The sequence below is a fragment of the Rhagoletis pomonella genome, unplaced genomic scaffold (assembly GCF_013731165.1).
Source record: "Rhagoletis pomonella isolate Grant_MI unplaced genomic scaffold, Rhpom_1.0 Rhpom_scaffold_00008, whole genome shotgun sequence".
Lineage (NCBI taxonomy): Eukaryota > Metazoa > Arthropoda > Insecta > Diptera > Tephritidae > Rhagoletis > Rhagoletis pomonella.
The window spans coordinates 11032531-11053448 of NW_023458562.1; the positions used below are offsets into that span (position 1 = coordinate 11032531).

Genomic DNA, 20918 nt, shown 5'->3' on the forward strand with positions numbered 1-20918 from the left:
GAACAAAAAACTTTTGTTAAATTTCGTTGTTTTCTATGAGCAATTACCACGTCAAAAATGCAAAAAATGCCGGTTGTTCAATGTCTGATTAGCACAAATCGGAGGTAGAAGCTCCGGTTAAGCACAACTACTGCTTTATCGATCACATGTTACATGCATGATGTCGAAATCGTCGATAGTGTGGTGGGAGTGATAACCAGACATTGAACAACCGGCCCTAAAAACGTTTCCGGTTATTATTTTATGCAAACCAAATCATTTATTCACTTTTATTTTATATATTTCGTTAATAAAACAGAGTAAACAAACTTTGCGCCTGCTAAAATTATTATAACCTCAAATCGCTGGTATTGCCACTTTATTTCACATTTCATTTGCGCTATTATACTCAGTTTACACTATACACTTCTTCTTCTTCTGTAGCTCGTTTCTGTAAAAATTCTCTACCAAGACGAATTGAGATATGAATTCGCCGCCCTGTTCTCTACTGCTAACTGCCGTCCCTAAATTGGAGCGCTAAGCGTTGCGTTATCCATTGTCGACGAGTGTCAGCGCGCGCTATCCCCAAATCAACGCGTCGTAATTTTTGACGTTTTCTCAGATCCTCTCGTTTTTATTCTCGTTTCCTCTTTCACTTTTTTGTCCTTTCTCTTTCTTTCCGTCTTCCGCATCCAACTTCAACACGTAACGCCCTGTCAAAAATGAAAATTCCATTTGCTCGGCGTTAGCGCCGCGTTATTGTGGGATGCTTCATACAAATTGTAAGGGCATGAGGATTTTTGACAGTTGTTTGGCGCTTGACGCGCCAAATTAGGGATGGCAGTAATGAGTAGTAGAGAATGACGTATATTCTCTACCAGTAGAGAAATAATCGGTAGAGAAGAGTTACAGAAACGAGCTACTGTTCAATCCTCAGTATATCCAGTAAACAAACTTAGCTATTTTTTTTCGCCAAGTTTGGTCCCCATAAAGGACTAGTGTTGCAAGCAACGCTTTTTCGGCAATTAGGGTGTTGTGCAGCTATTTAATGTGGTGAAAATTATTTAAGCACTGGGGAGATTTATTCACATGGAATTGGAGATTGGGCTAATAGATTTATTTTAAATAAATTGTGAATCTGCGAAAATATCTTTTCAGCAGATGGATACACTTTTTAACCTTTTTCCCGAAAATGTACATACAGGCTCGAAAATATGCGAGTAACATTAGGTTTGTATAGTAACAGTAACATTGCAGCGAGAGCGTAAAAGCAAAATAGAGCGTTAAATTGAGAAGAAGAGAAAACTAGCAGAAGAACTTATTGAACACAAAACTAGCAATAACTTGCAAGTGAACAGTTGTTGCACTGCTTTGACAATCTGCTGTAAACATTTTACTATTTATAAATCAGTTTTAAACTCTTTGCTTTACACACAAGCACTAACACTGTCCAGTACATCATTAATATTTTTGTTTCCACTCATTTTACTTTTGTTTGTGCCAAGGCGAATCAATATAAGGTGATTGCAGGAGTACAAAAACAAAAATTTACATGTATTTTGTTTTTGCTTTGGCGGCATAAACTGTCAAAACCTGTAAGTGTGAGTAGAAATTCAAACAAAATTTTTCAATTTGATATCAGAAGCCGTGCGGCGAAACACATACACAAAATGAACTGAGCTAGTAACACCACTTTTTATATATTCTTTTGACATTTATTCTAATTCTTCTTCTTCTGCTAGCTAATTTCTGCTAGTAAAAATTTCACTAGCAAGAATTTGCAGCTCTCTCGTGTTGTTACGCTCTCGATTCAGTGCTCTCTTGCAAATTTTTTGGGTTATCATACACTTTTCCAGTAAAAGTTTGCAGGTTCCAGTACAAATTAGTACTGACTATTGGTAATTTTACAAACCTATTCAAATATCGTCGCCTGGATGGAAAATTGCCGGAAGCGTCATTTTGACAATTTGTGGTTTTTGGATATCTTCTTTAGTTTCCGACTAATTGACTAAAATTTTTTCGGTTATTTGGTACAAATTGCGTTAGTATTGCTGTCGTACTAAACTAATCAAGATCTTTCAAATAGAGATATCTGTTCTTCTTTAGTTTCCGACATATTCATCTTTATCATGAGTTTCATTTTCTATAACCGGGTCACTTTTCGTTTGCGAGTGTTCACTACAGGTGGATGAAAAAATTGTTGGCGAAATTTTGTTCGGGCGAAACTCACGATTAGGCTGATTAGTAAAAAGTATGGTTAATTTATAAAAATTGTTATCACATTTTGGCGTATATCACTAAAACTGACTGCAAATTTTTTGACAAATGTCGTATACGACAAAATTTTATTAAACTCATAAATGGTTGACACTAAACTAAAAAAAATAAGATAATTTAAGAATTTCATGAACTAGTACATAGCATTCTCCGACACTTGGAGAAAATCTTTAGTCGTGTTTCTGAGAAATTGCATTGCAAACTTCAATCGTGAGTTACCGAAAGTAACTTGTGACAATCTTTTATCCAGGGATCTACATAAATTATAATTGTCATTATTTTCGTTGTTGGAGTATATGCCAGACGAGTAACAGGTATATACATACAAGGATACCTAAATTAGCGCGTTGAACTTGTATATTTATCTCTCTCCAACGCATTAATTCTATATACGTAGGTACCAACGCCTGACAAAGTTATGTCTAAATTTAATAATGGCTCTATGACAAAATATTGATGGAATGTATTCGTAGATTTTTATTTACTTCATTTCATACATTAGCATTGATGTTTTGTTTTTCATACATTAGTATTGATGTTTTTTACTAAATACCAGGAATAAATATTTAATAAAAAACTATTTCATTTAAGCTTAACCAACTTTTAGTTGCTCGGAGCTAATTTTGGAACGCTTCACGAAACATTTTCATAGACAGTAAGTGCAACCCTGGGTGCTTCATTAACGAGCTGAAAAACCAAACAAATAAAAAAATTCCATCTGAACCAATATTCCCAAAAATTATAAAGCAAAACAAAAACCATTTTTTCCAATTTATGCACTGTTATTTTTATTATTGCAATACAATTTCGCAGCTCTTCAAACATTTTCCACATTATGCTTTTAGGGCTAGTAGTTTCCGACCCCATTTGCTCGTTTTTTTTTCAATTCTGAATTTAGGCTAGGCTTCATGGGAACTTACTGCGGGTGCAAACAGACCACATTTTGTAAACTGAATTGTGATATTTAATTTTATTTTATAATGAAAAATGAATTTAATGTGCAATTTTTTAAGTTTACTAGATGTAAGACAACTTTTAATTTTCTTTATATATTGCATGTTTTAGTTTTAATTCTGTTTAAGTTAAGTTGTAAAGGTGAAAATAGGCCTCCTGGGCAACCGAGCACATTAAACAAAAAATCGGTAACGCGCGTAAAAGCATACCTCACAAGTGGTGTGGAAAATGCAAGAACAAATATAAATGGAATAATTTTCGAAATTATGAAATGGTTATTGGTATTTTCAATCTCAAAGGGGGTGATTAATTTGAACGTTATTTAAGCTGCCTTTACACGGTCGATTTTTGTCGTTTAACCAAAATCTACCCGTGTAAATTGCAATTCAACCGTAAAATATAAGCGTTTTGGCTAGTCGATATCTTAAGTAAATTTTCCAGTCGACAGAAATCGACCCGTGAAAAGACAACTTCAGGAATTTTTTAATTTTCTTTTTTTTTTTTTGCTTGGGCGTCTTTTGAAGATGTGCCAAATTATATTGTCTACTTAAATACAAAACAACAATTTCTTTAAGCCATCTTGTGCAGCAATTTGTTGATCTTATCCTCACGGCTACCGAAATCACCAACCTCAACGTAGTGATTAGCCTTCTTGCGCCAGCCTCGGGTTGATGTGTTGAGCTTGAATAGCAACAGGAAGTTGGGGGCTTTCTTGAAGTGAAGTGAATCAACGCACTGAATTTCGTGCGCTTCGCGAAATTTGCGTTCGATCACAAAGCAGAGATTGGGACACGCTTGACCATTCAACGTTTGTACATCAATTCACAAACTGATTTAAGATTTCGATAACCCCATATAGGGGGTTCGGCATACGTAGCATATTAATGGTTGCCTTGCTCAATTTGATGAACACACCGTTTTAATGTGGCGAAGACAGAACTGTAAAACTACGCACTTTTTGTGCAACTTTGTTGATACCGCGGATGCGGATCACAAAAGCCAATTTGGATTTTTCAGGCCCGTCGAATTGGCCGTATTTCTTTGCCACACAGCGCTACTCCATCTCACGGCGTCCATCACAGAGTTTTCTTGTTTGATATTTCTCAGCATGCACCAAGTTTTCACATTTACGGAGTGCAATCACAGCAGTGCGCTTTAGTTTACGTTTGATCAGGGTAGCAATTTGCTGACCTGCTCTTGCAGAACTGCAGCTTCGGCTCGGGGACAGGAGGCAGGTTCCTGGAAGGTTGTCTGCCCTTTGCTTGCGGTTTCTTACCGGCCGTGATGGCAGTCATCTTAACTTGTTACTTAGCACGCTGAAAAGGCGAAAAAAAGTTCGCCAAATGTTTGGAGCACATCGTAAATGAGCCACTCGATTTATAACATTTCTATAAACAATTTAATTAAATACTTTTTATACATAGATATGCTGCAACCATGCACTTACTTTCCCAAATTCCATCCTGCTTATCGGCATAATTTTCCAAATATGCCTGCTACTTCATTACTAATTACTCAATTTTCCAACTGCGCCTTCTTCGTTGGCTCGACATATCCTAAAAAGACAAATTTACATTAAACAATAGAAATCGCAAAAATTAGCAAATAAAATACTCGCTTTGTTTTGTTTTGTTGTCAAATTTCTGAGAAATGTGAATTCACCACGATGCGATACAGAAAGAACAAGGACCACGGATGTAATTTTAAGTAAACCTATTATTCAGTGGCAAGGCGCAGAGCGTTCGGGGCAGCAATATTAATTTGAATCAAATATAACATTAAACGGTGGTTCTAATACATTTTTTGATATTATTAACCAGAGTACATACATTATATGGTATTTCTTTCAAAATTAATGTACTATATGAACTTTTTTTTCAAATATTTCTTAAGTTTCTTTCATGAGTGCTGAAAAGCAACCATGCGTGTAAGAAATTGTGTGCTACCTAAAATTTCACCTCTGGAAACTTTATCCCCATAAAGGACTTCACCACAGTTTTTTTACTGGATATACTGAGCTTTTGCCCTGCGTGTTTAATATTAGCAACTTTGTGTAGGAATTCATTAATGCACATGGCAGCAGATTTACCTTTTCGATAAGCATAGCTCCTGTCTGGATATGAATTTTTACTGTTTAAAAATTCCTCTAGTCTACCCTTGACCATGAGATTTATTGTCTTTATTAAAACAGATATCAGAGATATCGGTCGAAAATTCTTATAATCACTTACGTCCTTGTCCGCCTTGGGTATCGGTACCACCCTTATTCTACGGAGTGAGACGTCAATTTTACAATTTTGAAAAGCATCATTAAAAGAAATGAGTAGGTTTTTTTGCGCCGTTTCCGACAGAGCTCGTAGCATTTCGTATGTGATCTGATCACACCCCCTGCTGACCTTTACGTTTTCTTTTTTAGAACATTTTTCAGTTCCTCTTCCCCAAAAGCAGGCACCCAGGACTCCAGGTCATCCACTTTTTGTGCACTTTCATTATTATTGGTATTTGCATCTTGTCTAACCTGATTTTTCAGATGCTGCAGGTACACTCTATTGTTCGTGTCGTCCCACTGTTGCTTGGATTCCGAAGATCCCGCATTTTTAATATTTTTTACGAATTTCCATGCCTCTCTGGTGTTGGGGTGACTATTGAGTGAGTTAAGATTTTTGCTGTAGTTTTCCTTTTTAGCTTCTTCTACCGCGTTTTTCCAGTTTTCCTTGGCTTCAGTCGCTTCCTTAAAGTTTTGAGCCGTGGGATACTTGTTGCACTTTTTGTTTGCAGCTAGTTGTAGCCTGAACAGTTTTTCCAAACCTTCATGCCACCAGGACTTGGGACGTCGCGTATCCTTGACAGTGAAAGTGGAATTATTAATTTCGCTTGATATCGTTTTCTCAATTTGGTTGATGTTAGTGTCCAGCTTGGTAGTGCCTAAGTTGATGAACAGATGTTTTTTAGCAAGGAAAACAGGATTTCTTTTTTCGATCTTATCTAAGTGTATCACAATGGGGTAGTGGTGGCGGCCACCTAATTGACAGGGGACCACTTCCCACGTTGTCTTTGTTGCAATGTTAGTGAGAGTTAGGTCCAATACAGAGCCCCTAGCAGCTCCTAAGTTCGCTTTGAAGGTTATTGACCCGTTGTTTAAACAGGTAAAACTTGAGTTATTTACAAAGTTTCTAAAAAAGTAGCCTCTACTGGATTCAATAACATCTCCCCACTCAGGTGTCCGGGCGTTAAAGTCCCCACATATCAGAACGTTCTGATATACTTCCAATGCTGTAAAAAGTTTCAATATTGCTTCCTTAAAAACCCCAACCCTTAAGGAAGGCTCAAAGTACACAGCACATATTACCAAGTTTCGAGCAAGGTTACCAGTTTGAACAATACATATGTCATGATTTGTATCAAAATTTATCTTACGGAATTTGATGGACTTTCTAAGGCCAATGGCCACCCCCCCATATCCATCATTTCTATTCTTTTTTATAATGTTGAAATTTAGAATGTTTTTCTTCACTACATACGACTCCTGAGAGAAAGTTTCGCTCAGGCAAAAAATGTCTATGTTGTACTTGTTTACATAGAATTCAACATGATTAATATTTTTATTTAAAGACTGACAGTTATGTTGCAGAATCTTCATGTACTTCTATACTTGAAAGCGCATTATTAGTAATGAACTTGTGGTCTAAATCTAAGTAGAATTTCTTGAGTCTATCATCAAAGTGAGCAAAGGCGGTTACCCCTGCTGGAAAATCGATTCTTCTAAAAGCATCACTTGCAAATTTAATCATTTCCGAAACCAGTTTCTCCATTTCGGACACAATGTGTACATTTTGTTTTTTCAAAGCCACACCATAGGCTTCCATTGAGGCTACCCTCTTTTTTGTTTTCTCAGTCATGTCCTCACTGACTTCAATATATTTCTTTTTTTTTAATTGACTGGTTTTGTTTTGTCTGTGTTTTGCCATTGCTGCGTAGCTTTTATGTGTTAGAATCTCGTTTACTTCCGCATCCCTGTCTCTTATGGTTTCTCGACGTTGACCTAAGCCAGGAAACTCGTCCTCATCTAACAAGCTAAAACGATTTGACGCAAAAGGCGTGTAAGTCTTTATTACTTCCCTCCTAGTTAGTTTTTTAATTATCATTATTTTCCGACTTTGAACATTTTTTCTTTTCGTTTGCTACATGATTTTCATCACCACAGAGAAGCACTTGGTTTTGTTGCAAGCTGGCACACAGCCCCCTTGGTTACCGCATTTAAGACACCTTTTGTTCGCCCTGCAGGCTTTTCCAGTATGTCCCAACCTACCGCAGTTTAGACACTGACGTAAGAAAGGGTAGAAATACTCAACTTCAATGATCGTGTAGTTTAATTTTATTTCTTTCGGCAAATTATTTGAGGCAAAGCCAATTTTGACAGAGAAAGTTGGGATTCGATTTTCAGATTCGCTACTCTCACGCCTTGTAAACCTTTGTACCGAAGTTATTTTGACTTCAGAAATTGCATTCGACTTTATTTCATCTTCCGTAATGTCTAGAGGTATGTCCCTAATAACCCCATATGTTTCAATGAATGACCTCGGAATGAAGGCTCTCATTTGCTTTTCTTGTAGTTTTTTGTTTCTTAAAATGTCATTTGCCGATTTCACATTTGTTACCCCCAGCTTAAATAGAGTCACCCCTATTGCCATAATGGTATTGTGGCGAATACTGCGGCAACACAAAGCGAACAACGAGAAATAGGCAGAATGTTCGAGGAATGACGTAGAATGTTCCACAAAGAGAAACGTCAAGTTGGATGAACACTGCGAACAGCGAGAGAAAGAGAATGAGCGATAAACTTCAGAACGTTCTAGAGTTGCCATAAGTGTGAGCGCAGGTATATAAGAGCCACGACACAGCGGAGCTGAGACAGTTACAAGTCAGCAAGCTACAAGTAAAGTGAGCGGAGAATCGAGTTGCGAATAAGCAAGCTATAAGTTTAATTGTGTTAACAAGTAGTAAAGCGTTGTTATTGCTTTAACAAGTATTGTAAAGTGTTTTTACTGTATTAGCAAGTATTGTAAATTGTTTGTTGTACAATAAAGTTAATTGTACTACAATTCGGTCATCGTTAGCATTTATTTAACAATCCAGCGATACGAGCCCGAGTATATTTGGGTAATCCCTCAAGGTTTCGAGGATAATCGTAACAATTGGTGTCAGAAGTGGGATTGTTAAATAAATCCCGAAGGATAAACTACTGAAAATGGCGAAAATTCAGGACTTAAAGATTGAGGAGCTGAAACAGGAGTTGGAAAAGCGTAATTTGGCCACCTCCGGAAGAAAAGTGGAATTGTTATCCCGGTTGCGAGAGGCTATGGAAGCTGAAGGCATCGACGTGGACAAATACGACTTCCAAGGTAAACCCGACGATACATCCGCAAAGGACGAACAGAAGGATGAGGCTGCATGTGCGTCGAAGGATGTGCAACAGACATCCGGGAAGGTTGAAGAACAGCAAAAGGCTCCTTCGTCATCAACAGTTATGGACATGAACACATTGTTATCTGCCATGTCACAGATGATGCAAGCACAGGATACACGCATGTCAGAGATGTCATCACAGCTGTCGTCACAGATGCAAACACAGTTGTCAGATATTTCGTCGCAGCTACAGGCACAGAAGACACACGTATCACAGTTGCTGGAAGTCCAGGATGCAAAGATTACACAACTGCAGGAGAATTTGGCTAGAGATAACGAACAAATCAAGGATAGACAGGATAAAGTCGAGGCTAAGGTAGAAGAGTTGGAAGGTCGCCTCCGAGATATGCAGTTGAATCGTCCAGCTACTTCGACGAGCGCACCCAAAGTAAAAACCCCATCCTTTGACGGCACGATTCCTTTCCAGGTCTTTAAGCTCCAGTTCGAAAAAACGGCTGCAGCAAATCATTGGAGCATGGAGGATAAATCCGCTGCACTATTCGTTGCATTGAAAGGACCTGCGGCAGAAATCTTGCAGACTATTCCCGACTGTGAAAGGAACAGTTACGATGCGTTAATGGGTGCAGTGGAAAGACGTTATGGTAGCGAGCACCGGAGACAGATTTACCAGATGGAACTGGAGAATCGCTGCCAGAAATCCAATGAGACTTTACAGGAATTCGCCTATGAGGTTGAAAGGTTGGCTCATTTGGCAACTGGAGATGCATCTGGTGAGCACCTCGAAAGAGTAAAAATCCAGAGGTTCATCAACGGAATGCGGGACGTGTATACCAAGCGCGAGACGTATGCAAATCCAAAGCCAACATTTTCTGAAACGGTCTCGTATGCTCAGACACGTGAAACGGCAGCGCTCCTAAGTAGACCAGCCTACAAAGCCCATCGAGTAGAAGTGGAAACACCTGACGTGATGAACGAGATCCTGAAAACACTCAAGTCGATGGCAGGGAAGAATACTCCTGGTGCAACCGAGAGGAATGATGGTGCTAGAAAATGTTTTAGTTGCGGAAAACCAGGCCACTTCGCACGCGAATGTAAGACGGGTTCCAACAGGTCAAACAGTTCAGCAGTACGTAAACGCAGGACTGAGGATGACGAGCCCAACTCCGACTAGTCGTTAAACTAAAACGACTCCCGCAATTGAATGCCCCATAATCTCCGTCTCGCGAATTGGCAGAAAGGCGAGCAACGTTACTGTTGGTGGATATGTGGGCGGACATGAGCGAGTACTAACTGTGGATACGGGCGCATCACATTCCATCATTCGATCTGATTTGGTCACTAAAGATGTAAGGCCATTACCTGGAGCAAGGTTGAGGACAGCAACTGGTGAGGACACCCAAGTTGTAGGAGAGGTAACATGCAAAGTCGCAATAGGGAATGTGACGGTGTTACACAAGTTCATAGTCGCGGCGATTATGGATGAAGTCATCATTGGATTAGACTTTTTATTTGGTCAAGGTATGAAGATCGACATGAAGAACAGGATCATGACGTACGACAACATGGAAGTGCCCCTTAGGTTTGGGTATGATGGTCCGTACAGCAGCAAGCGAGTGATCCTAGAGGAAAGCGAGCAGATTCCACCGAAGTCAGAAGCAGTTGTGTGGGCAAAGATTGATGGAGATTGTGGGACAAACAAATTGTGGGTTGTTGAAGCGACACAAAATTCTACACCGGACGTACTTATTGGTAAAACCCTGGCTAAGACGCAAAAGGATGGACGCATCCCAGTTCGAGTGCTCAATGAGTTCAAATCACCAGTCAAACTCCGAAGAGGAACTGTACTGGGGCAATGTCGAGAGGTAGAGGCAATCTTCAACTGCGAAAAGTTACCTGAAAGCGATTCCATTGGCGAGAATGACATTGCGGAAGACATTAATGCATGGACGGAAGGGTTGGAAGAAAAATACCAGCACAAGGCTAAGGAACTTCTCCGAAGATACTGCAACATATTCGACAAGGATGGCGACAAACCAGGCAGGACTAACGTTGTGAAACATCGCATTGATACTGGCGATGCAAGGCCAATCCGTCAAGCTCCTCGGAGTGTTCCACTTGCCAAACGTGAAACTGTTAGCCAAATAATAAACGAAATGAGCGAGAGTGGTGTGATTGAACCATCAGCGAGTCCATGGAGTTCGCCGGTAGTACTTGTGAAGAAGAAGGATGGTCAAATGCGGTTCTGCGTAGACTACCGGAAACTAAACGATGTGACGAAAAAGGACAGCTATCCTCTTCCCAGGATCGATGACACTCTGGACTCGTTGACTGGAACAAAGTGGTTCTCAACACTCGACCTTAAGAGCGGTTATTGGCAAGTGGAGGTAAGTGACGAAGATAAGGAGAAGACAGCTTTCAGCGTTGGAGACGGTCTGTGGCAATTCACGGTGATGCCCTTTGGATTATGCAACGCTCCTGCCACTTTTGAACGACTTATGGACCATGTGCTCAAAGGACTGCATTGGAAAACATGTTTGGTGTATCTAGACGACATTATCGTATTGGGTAAAAGCTTTGAGGAACACCTGAACAATTTGAAAGAAGTTTTCCAGAGGATAGCTGGCGCTGGTCTGAAGCTAAGTCCTAAAAAGTGCTCACTGTTCAGGAAGGAGGTGAACTACTTAGGGCACAAGGTGACAACGGAGGGCATCTGTACTGCGAAGGAAAAGATAGAAGCAGTAAAGGATTGGCCAAGACCTAGGAACCTGCACGAACTACGAAGTTTTCTTGGGCTATGCACCTATTACCGCCGATTTGTTCCGAATTTCGCCAGCGTTGCTAATAGCCTCCACGAGCTCACTAGGAAAAATAGAGCCTTCGAGTGGAACAAGGAGCAGGAGGAGGCTTTCCAGACTCTGAAGGAACGACTATGTACTGCACCTATGCTAGCGTATCCCGTTCCAGGGGCAACGTTTATTTTGGATACGGATGCTAGTGGTTATGCCATAGGAGGCGTACTGTCGCAGGTAATTGATGGGCAGGAGAAGGTAGTTGCCTACTATAGCCGGTCGATTGGAAAACCAGAGAGGAACTACTGCGTAACTCGGAGAGAACTACTAGCGTTGGTGGACTGCGTCAAACATTTCCACAAGTACCTCTATGGGCAACGTTTCCGAGTTCGAACGGACCATGTAGCGCTGAAGTGGCTACTACAGTTTAAGAATCCAGAAGGACAGCTAGCTCGGTGGATTGAGAGACTGCAAAGTTATGACTTCGCTATTGAGCACCGCAAGGGAAGTGTCCACGGTAATGCAGATGCCATGTCCCTCCGACCATGTAGCCTGGAATGTAAACACTGCTCAAAAGCTGAGGGAAAAGAGGACATTATAGACGTCCGTCTAACGACAATAACACCAGCGGAAGAGTGGAAGGAAGAACAGCTACGAAAGTGTCAGCAGGAAGATCCAGATCTGGAGCTTTTGATGCATGGACTGGAGGTGGACAGGAGGCCAACTAAGGAGCAAATGGCAGCGGAAAGGCCCATCGCAAAGGCGTACTGGGCACAATGGAACAGCTTAAAATTAATATCTGGCTGTTTGCATAGGGTATGGGAAAGCGAAGATGGCCAGTGCTCCCGCAACCTGATAGTAGTTCCAAGGGTAAGAATTCCGGATGTACTCAAGGAATTCCACAATGGTCCTAGTGGAGGGCAGCTGGGAATAACGAAGACCTTGGAGAAGGTTAAGCAGAGGTTCTATTGGGTTGGTTGTCGGCAATCGGTCGCAGAGTGGATTGCTAACTGCGCGGAGTGTATTGCAGCTAAGGGGCCGAAATCCAGAAGTCATGGCCAGATGACGCAATATAACTCAGGTGCACCTTTCGAGCGGATTGCCATGGATGTAGCCGGTCCATTTCCTATGAGCGCACAGGGAAACAAATACGTCCTTGTGGTTATGGACTACTTTAGCAAATGGCCGGAGGTATACCCGATTCCAAACCAGGGAGCTAAAACAGTAGCGGAGGTATTCACCTACAATTGGGTTGCGAGATACGGTGTACCTATAGTGCTGCACTCTGACCAGGGAAGAAATTTTGAGTCCGCAGTGTTCCAAGAGATGTGCCAGATACTGGGTATCCGGAAAACTCGAACGACGGCTCTTCATCCCCAATCAGACGGCATGGTGGAACGGTTCAACCGAACCCTGGAAGAGCATTTGCGGAAGGTCGTGGACAAGAATCAAAAAGATTGGGATGTCCGCATACCCTTGTTCCTGATGGGATACCGGTCAGCAGTGCATGAAACAACGGGTAAAACTCCTGCAAGGGTAATATTCGGCAGTGAGCTCCGTTTGCCTAGTGATCTGAAGTTTGGGGTGACTGGTGATGCTAGAAGGATTGGAAAAGAGACGTCAAACATCCTGGAAGAGGAGCTGAGAGAGATACATGCTCTTGTGAGACAGCGCACACAAATTATGAGTGACAAGATGAAAGCCAGGTATGATAAGGCGATGAATTCCGAGGGTTTCCAGGAAGGAGATTTGGTGTTGCTGTATAATCCACAACGAAAGAAAGGTTTGTCCCCAAAACTACAATGCAACTGGGAAGGTCCGTATAAGGTCGTAAAACGGCTAAATGACGTAGTGTATCGGATCCAGACCGTTGGGAGACCAAGAAACAAGATGAAGGTGGTCCACTTGGAAAGGCTTGCAGCGTTTGGAACCGCAAGTGTGCCTGATCGGGACGATCAGACTTAGGTGGAGGGCAGTGTGGCGAATACTGCGGCAACACAAAGCGAACAACGAGAAATAGGCAGAATGTTCGAGGAATGACGTAGAATGTTCCACAAAAAGAAACGTTAAGTTGGATGAACACTGCGAACAGCGAGAGAAAGAGAATGAGCGATAAACTTCAGAACGTTCTAGAGTTGCCATAAGTGTGAGCGCACGACACAGCGGAGTTGAGACAGTTACAAGTCAGCAAGCTACAAGTAAAGTGAGCGGAGAATCGAGTTGCGAATAAGCAAGCTATAAGTTTAATTGTGTTAACAAGTAGTAAAGCGTTGTTATTGCTTTAACAAGTATTGGAAAGTGTTTTTACTGTATTAGCAAGTATTGTAAATTGTTTGTTGTACAATAAAGTTAATTGTACTACAATTCGGTCATCGTTAGCATTTATTTAACAAATCAGCGATACGAGCCCGAGTATATTTGGGTAATCCCTCAAGGTTTCGAGGATAATCGTAAGTGCTCATTTACACACGGCGATTTTTGTTGCCGCAACTCGACGTTTGTAGGAGAGAGCGTGACGAGGAAAGGAGAGGGGCACAGAGTTGCTCGTGCTCGGGCAACACGCTTTGTGCTCTTGTTCGTCTGTGTAAATTGAGTTAGCGGTTCACAGCTGACAACAACAATTGCATACACAAAAATCGTCGTGTGTAAATGAAATGAGCAACACCAAAAGGGAATGTGAAAAATCGCATCGACAAAAGTTTCCGTGTATAAACGCAGTCTTACAGTATCTATATCTTCCAACCCCATGTCTTTAATTTTACTCCAAAGGTATAGCCCATTTCGTACCCTAGTATTTCTGATTGCCTCCGATTTAGAGGTATCAATTAGCACAAATATTTCACCTTTATGGTCAGTTGGGTAAAAAATAGTTTCCTTGTTTGCGTTTTGACGTCTTTCTTCGCGCCCTTTGTGCATGTCATTTTCTAGACGTACATTTTGTTTCCCGCCATTGGTGTTTTTCTCGTCTGTATAGTCTTCTTTCATTTGTGCGTTTTGCACAGTTTTGTCATGTATGTCGTCCTGTATTTCATGTATGTTATATACATGAGCGTCATCTTTTGGTCTAGCGTTTTGTATTTTACCGTTGGCAGAACTACCATTTCCCGCTATACCACTTATACCACCAAAACTATTACGCACATGGTCATAGTTTTCGTCCATGTATGCCCAGCCAAGCATTTCAGCGTCACCTGCCACCTGGCCACTACTTTTAGTCACATTCGGATTGCTTAAAAAATCATTCAATTGCATTAAATTTTGATTTAAGAGGCTGATCTTCATCGCCATTTCCTTTTCTTTTCTTTTTTCTAGCTCTCGACCCTAACCTAGAGGTTTTCTCCCGGTCAGAATCCGACATGGTATAAGATGACGCTGCCACACCATGCCACGCAATCGTTCTCAGGTTTCCCCGACTTAATCAAAAAACTCAAAACTCCACAGAAAATTAAGTGAAAAATATGATATGTATTTACCTGTTAAATTACCACACACTCAGGAACAGTACAAAGTATTTATTAACAAGCACAACTCACCAGTATAGAAAAAACACTACCTTTCCACTCGGACGTTGAATAAGAAGTGACAACGAAATTTAACAAAAGTTTTTTGTTCATAACTTTTAAATGGTTAATAATATTAGCCCCTCCCCCCCTCCGGATTGTTATTAAGGGGACCGAAACGCGTCGTTTGGTACCCCTCCCGACTTTTCCGCACCTTTTTTAGGGGTTGTTACCCCACCCTAGAGAATTACCCAAAAAAATTAGCGGAAAAATATTAGAGTAAAATTGCCAATAATTTTTTCGGGCAGTGTATGTACACACATAGAAAAAAAGCAAGGCGGGCATACCAAATTGGTACATATTACCAATGGAGAAATGCTAAAGTCTTAATATAAAATCAGAGATTGCCAGAAGAATATAAACCTAGGAATCAACAGAACAAGTACATACTAATGGGTGAGAATGTGGATCGCGAAAGTGAGCCAATTCATGAAGGATTGCTGCAAGAGAGTAAAGAAATCGAGTTTGCAGAGGAAACAATACTTAAATTAGAGGTGGAAATTTTGACGCCTTTTTCTGAGGTAAAATATATTTATAAATACATACTATAGTATATACATACATATGTATGTATGTATGTTGATATCGCACACCTAGATCTAAAGTGCAATCAACTCAATAAAAAAATTGTGATTTTTTTGCATAAATCAATTCATAGGACTTACATCTAATTAACCCTCTAGTAGGCTGAACCGCCTCCAGACGGTCGTTAACTTTTTAGTGCACCTATAATAATTTTTTTCTATATTCGTAAGGCACGATCTTTAGACAAAAATCGTACCTTTACGGCGGTGTAAATTTGAATCCGTTATGTCAATCCGTTTTATTTTAATCGGCAGTTGAATTACAGATTTTGAAAACACGGTTAAAATTAATTATTTCTTGCTATTTAGTAATTTTGTAATTAAAGAAATTTTTTCATTTGAAAAATTTTTTGATATAAAATAGTTCGGTGGATTTCGTTGTTAAAAGCACCGTATTTTAATATAAGTTTTATAATCATGTCACCATTGGAAATGGAGAAAATTGCTTTCGAACACAGACCGTCTACAGACCGGCTTGCCGACATATAAAAATCCAGTTTGCATTTCTGACCGTCTGCAGACGGGATTGCCGGTTCGTAGGTCAACATTGTGTAAGAGAAAGCTGAAAATATGTGTAAGTATATCGGCGAGCCCGTCTCCAGACGGAAAAAGTTACTGTCACAGATCGAAATGGACATCATTTTTGGATTTCTCGTGCTAAATAAATTCACCCATTCCTGAATTTTTCAACTCATAAAAAAATTGGCCTAATGGAAATTGTTAATGGAAATTGTTTTTCTTCACGATTATATACGTTAACTAAAAAACTTCTGCTATACCTGTTTTTGTATTAATTGCGTTGATTATGTACGATCCACAAGCAGTTAACATTCCCTCTCTGAATTTTGAGTTAGCTCACTTTAGATCTAGGTGTGCGATATGTACGTACATATGGATCTATGAACTAGCTCAATTATTTACGAAATAAAACCACGATGAATAATATTCTACCTGATTATCAATTTCATTAAAGGAAGATAATGGAACAGATAATATACTGAATGAGTTTGAAATAAATAAAACGTTGTATAATGCGAAAAAGAAAGATTGTCAAATGGTAAGCAATGCAAATACAGCAATGTTAGACGTACGGTATGTATAGCATTAAGAAAAACTTACTGTTTCAGGTGGAAACGACAAATTCTGTCACGCGGAGATTTTTTCAGTTACGTAGTACTGATCCGTTCATTATATTGGGATTTATTGATATTGTTCGCCGACATCCTTGCCATTGGAATTCGCTGGACTACGACTTTGGACACAAAGACAAAAGGGATGAAAGCTCGAAGATCATTTGTAGAGAACTGAGGGACCTGTATAACATATGCATATCTCCACAATTAGCCCGATCAAGCATACTTTCTCTGATTCGGTGGTTTGAACGTGAATATCTCCGTTCGGTGCAGCTGAGTAAGACAAATACTTCTAAAAGAGGTCGTTGGAGCCGTAATGGATATGTATGTGCGCATCCCGAATATTTTAACAAATTACTGGAATTTGTTCCAAACAATCATTTACAACTTCTCTGCTGTGATAAATGTCAGCGGATGTTCAAGACGCAAACTCAATTTTTGATACATTATCACCATGCTCATGGAGGCGATGCACCATTCAAGTGCCATCATTGTAGTCGTTCATTTTTGTATTCTTCTACTTGGAAACGTCACGAAAATAGGCATACTATGAGATATATATGGAGTTGTCTATTATGCCGGCACATTAGCTCTACAAAAACAGATTATAACTTACATATGGTGGCACATACCGACGTTCGTGCATACGTTTGTGATCTGTGCGGAGCGTCTTATAAGAGTAGCACAAGTTTAAATGTCCATTTGCGAACGCATGAGCCACCAAGATTACAATGTAATATATGTTTTAAGAAATTTTACGAAAATTATCGCCTTAAACGACATTTGTTGATTCATGAAGCTGAAGCTTCCGTAAAAGCGAATATGAAGGGTTAGCCTAAATTTCTTCTAAAACCTATTGTTTTATGGTCAGAAGCAAAAATCTCGAGACAAATTTTACCAAAACGTTTTTTAATGAGCCTTGATGAATATATCTATAGGGCAAGGTGTGGCGCCTACCAGTTTCATATTAATTAGGCTTTTTTATATTAAATAGTAAATGTAACACTAGCAAGTATACACCGCGAATGGAACATTATACTAAAGCCGGACATGGGAGATTATTGCTTTTGAGAATAAAATATTAGTCAAATATGTAGATAGAAGATCATTTCGTCGCTGGAATAAAGAAACAGTGTAAATGCCATATACACTATTATTCGATAATCGTACCATTAATCTATTAGAAAAATCTTTAGCTTTTTTAAATATCTTTTTGGATCACGAACTTATTCGTGAAAAACGTTATTTTATAATAACAGTGTAGGTACTACAATTGTTTACAAATAGTGTATAGGGCACTTGGACTATTGTTAAGAAGATCCCCAAGAAACGTTACAGTAGTTTACTTCATTATATCGAGCCCTAGCCGCCAAAATAAAGTAAGCGACATTGTTTTCAAAATTTTATTTTTGATGCAGAAACGTATCTAGATACTCTAGGAATATTTCTGCATCAAAAACAAAATTTTGCAAAAAATGTCACGTTATTTTGGCGGTTAGGGGTCGATATTGCTGCTAACTTTCACATGCATCTTCAAAATGTGAATTATCAAATATTGAAATAACGACATACATCAATTACTTTTCTGAGTTTGCAACCAAAATAAAATAGTGTAAAATGATGATTGGAGGGTATCGCCGATCTAGACGGGGTCCTAGTAGCGTTGGACTTGTCAAAGGCGTTTGACACCGTCTGCCATTCCACGCTGCTACAAGACATTGAGGCCTCCTCTCTCCCACAGGGACTGAAGCGATGGTCGGCGAATTATATGAGTGGTCGACAATCATCAGTAATCTTCAGAGATCAAACCTCGAAACCAAGAAGAATAAAACAAGGGGTTCCACAAGGTGGTGTTCTCTCCCCCTTACTTTTTAACTTCTACATCTCGAAACTCCCCCAGCCTCCTGAAGGAGTTTCCCTGATCTCGTACGCTGATGATTGTTCGATTTTGGCGTCCGGGAATGGAATTGATGACCTCTGCTCAAAAGTAAACGGTTATCTCTCCAGCCTTTCTCGCTTCTTCACTGCAAGGAGCCTAACCCTCTCCCCAACGAAATCAACGGCGACCCTCTTCACCACCTGGACGAAGGAGGTCAGGCTAGAATTTGGCATTCACGTCGACGGCACACCTATACCGACGGTGAACAACCCAAAAATTTTAGGGGTTACCTTTGATAGCCTGCTCTCCTTCTCCGCGCACACAACCGCAGTTGTCAACAAAGTACAGTGCCGCAACAAGGTCCTCAAGTCGCTCGCCGGCAACACTTGGAGCAAAGACAAAGAAACGTTGCTGGCAACATACAAGGCAATTGGCCGGCCGGTTCTAAATTATGCAGCGCCTGTTTGGTCACCGGGGACTAGTTGGACGCAGTGGACGAAGCTACAGACTTGTCAGAACGCCGCACTCCGGACAGCGACTGGGTGCCTTCTGATGACGCCTGAGCACCACCTACACAGCGAGGCCCAAGTGATCCCCGTACGGGAACACAATAAAATGCTCAGTAAGCAGTTTCTGGTGGGGTGTCACAGAAGCGAACACCCTAACAGACCACTGCTGGAGGAGGAGCCTCCGCCCAGGCACGTCAGGGGGCACCTATTCGTGTACAAGGACGCAGTCCAGACCTACACAGACCAACCACTGGACCCAATGACGTACAGACAAGCGATTAACGACATTCATAGGGAGTCAGTCTCCACCTACCTCGACTCCAGGCCTAAGAATGTCGATATCGGAGCCCAATCACCACCTGTGGAAGAGACGGAGCTTCAATTACCTAGAGAGACCCGCGATACTCTGGCTCAGTTACGGTCTGGATATTGTAGCCGCCTAAACAGCTACCTGTCCAGACTCGACCCAAACATCCCGAATGAGTGCCCGGCATGTGGAAACTCCCCCCACGACACCAACCACCTCTTCACATGCCAGCTCAATCCGACTCAACTAACACCCCTCTCCCTTTGGTCCGACTCCATCGAAACAGCTCGTTTCCTGGGCCTACCGTTAGTTGAGCTCGACGATAATGATTGAAAAGTTGACCCGAAACAGGCGGGGCTTAGTAGTGCCGCTACAACAACAACAACAACAGTGTAAAATAATTTCATATAAAAGTTTATTTTGCAAAATATGCTGATTAAATAAATAAAAAAAAAAAAATAAAAATGTTCAAAGATAAAATAGTGTATAAGCAGATGCTTTCAGAAAAATGTGCTCAAATGGCATTTCTAAGAAAACATGGTACAGAATTTTTTTGTGAATTAACAGCTAAGGAATCAATAAAAGGTGTGGACCACACCGTGTGGTGTATTTAAAATATGAATATTTTGAATAAGAAGCGCACAATTAAAGTTTAGACTTGGTCAATTGGATTATAAAAGCTTCGAATTCGTGTGTGGTGAATAAAACGAATTGCTTTTCATTGTAAATAAAACAACCTGTTTTAAGGGGTGCTGTATGTAGTTGTAAGAATTCCTATTAAGGATTTCCTCAATATAATTTGCATATAGTATGTATGTACATACGTAAATGAATAAATATGTATTTATTCGTTCACATCTACCAAATAAATGAGATACATCACTGGTTATGTAACTGCTTTATGTCGATTCCTAATTCGGATAAACGTTTCTCGATTTCAGATGTGTCAAGACCATTTTCCTTGTTATATTTGTAGTTTACAGTAAGTTGTACTTCTTCTAGACCAGCTACTTGGTCAAAAAGATTACCTTCCAACCGCCTGTCAATATCATTTTCTTCTCGTAAAATGCAAAAATATAACAGAAATATGGCTAAACTTCCAGAAATGACGTAAGGTTGAAACCATAACGTGTCTTCGGAACCGCCGCTCCTTGTGTCACGAGCTCGCCAGTTGGCGGCTTGACTTCCAAAAAACTTTATGGGCTCATTCGAGTTTTCATTAGGCGAAGATTTCGGATTTCCTGACGCGTTTCTTTGTTGTACTTTAAGAAAATAAGTTTTTCTCTGCGCCAATAACCGTGATCTAAAAAATGCATACATATAGTAAATATATGGTTTTACTTTTATAGCACTTATTACATACAAAGGTTGAACGACAACACTATATTTTCCAAGCATATTTGCTACTTTCACTATAGGAATTTAATTAAAAAGCACTCAAAACGAATATGTAAATAACCATCCCTCAACTTTGTTTATTCTTGTAATGCAATATATTCACCAAGGCGAAATTATACAGG

General features: G+C 40.2%; 3 protein-coding genes across 4 annotated transcripts; 1 reads left to right on the plus strand and 2 right to left on the minus strand.

Annotated features, from left to right (window-relative positions):
- Window positions 1–5542: 5542 nt before the first annotated feature.
- On the minus strand, window positions 5543–7961 carry LOC118744165. The gene is made up of 2 exons (XM_036476956.1): window positions 7477–7961; window positions 5543–6052 (listed from the first exon to the last, which is right to left on the minus strand). The coding sequence occupies exons 1-2, from the start codon at window positions 7899–7901 to the stop codon at window positions 5989–5991; spliced, it is 489 nt and encodes a 162-aa protein (XP_036332849.1). The 5' UTR covers window positions 7902–7961; the 3' UTR covers window positions 5543–5988.
- Window positions 7962–15204: 7243 nt separating this feature from the next.
- Window positions 15205–18022, plus strand: LOC118744166 (zinc finger imprinted 3-like). Of its 2 annotated transcripts, XR_004993514.1 has the most exons (4): window positions 15205–15507; window positions 16544–16627; window positions 16698–17668; window positions 17703–18022. XR_004993514.1 is itself a non-coding variant. In XM_036476957.1 (3 exons), the coding sequence occupies exons 1-3, from the start codon at window positions 15379–15381 to the stop codon at window positions 17535–17537; spliced, it is 1053 nt and encodes a 350-aa protein (XP_036332850.1). In that variant the 5' UTR covers window positions 15205–15378; the 3' UTR covers window positions 17538–18022. The 2 variants fall into 2 exon arrangements, 1 of the variants encoding a protein (XP_036332850.1); XM_036476957.1 differs by having other exon boundaries at window positions 16698–18022.
- Window positions 18023–20138: 2116 nt separating this feature from the next.
- Window positions 20139–20918, minus strand: LOC118744167. Its single transcript, XM_036476958.1, has 2 exons — window positions 20762–20918; window positions 20139–20701 (listed from the first exon to the last, which is right to left on the minus strand). The coding sequence occupies exons 1-2, from the start codon at window positions 20794–20796 to the stop codon at window positions 20278–20280; spliced, it is 459 nt and encodes a 152-aa protein (XP_036332851.1). The 5' UTR covers window positions 20797–20918; the 3' UTR covers window positions 20139–20277.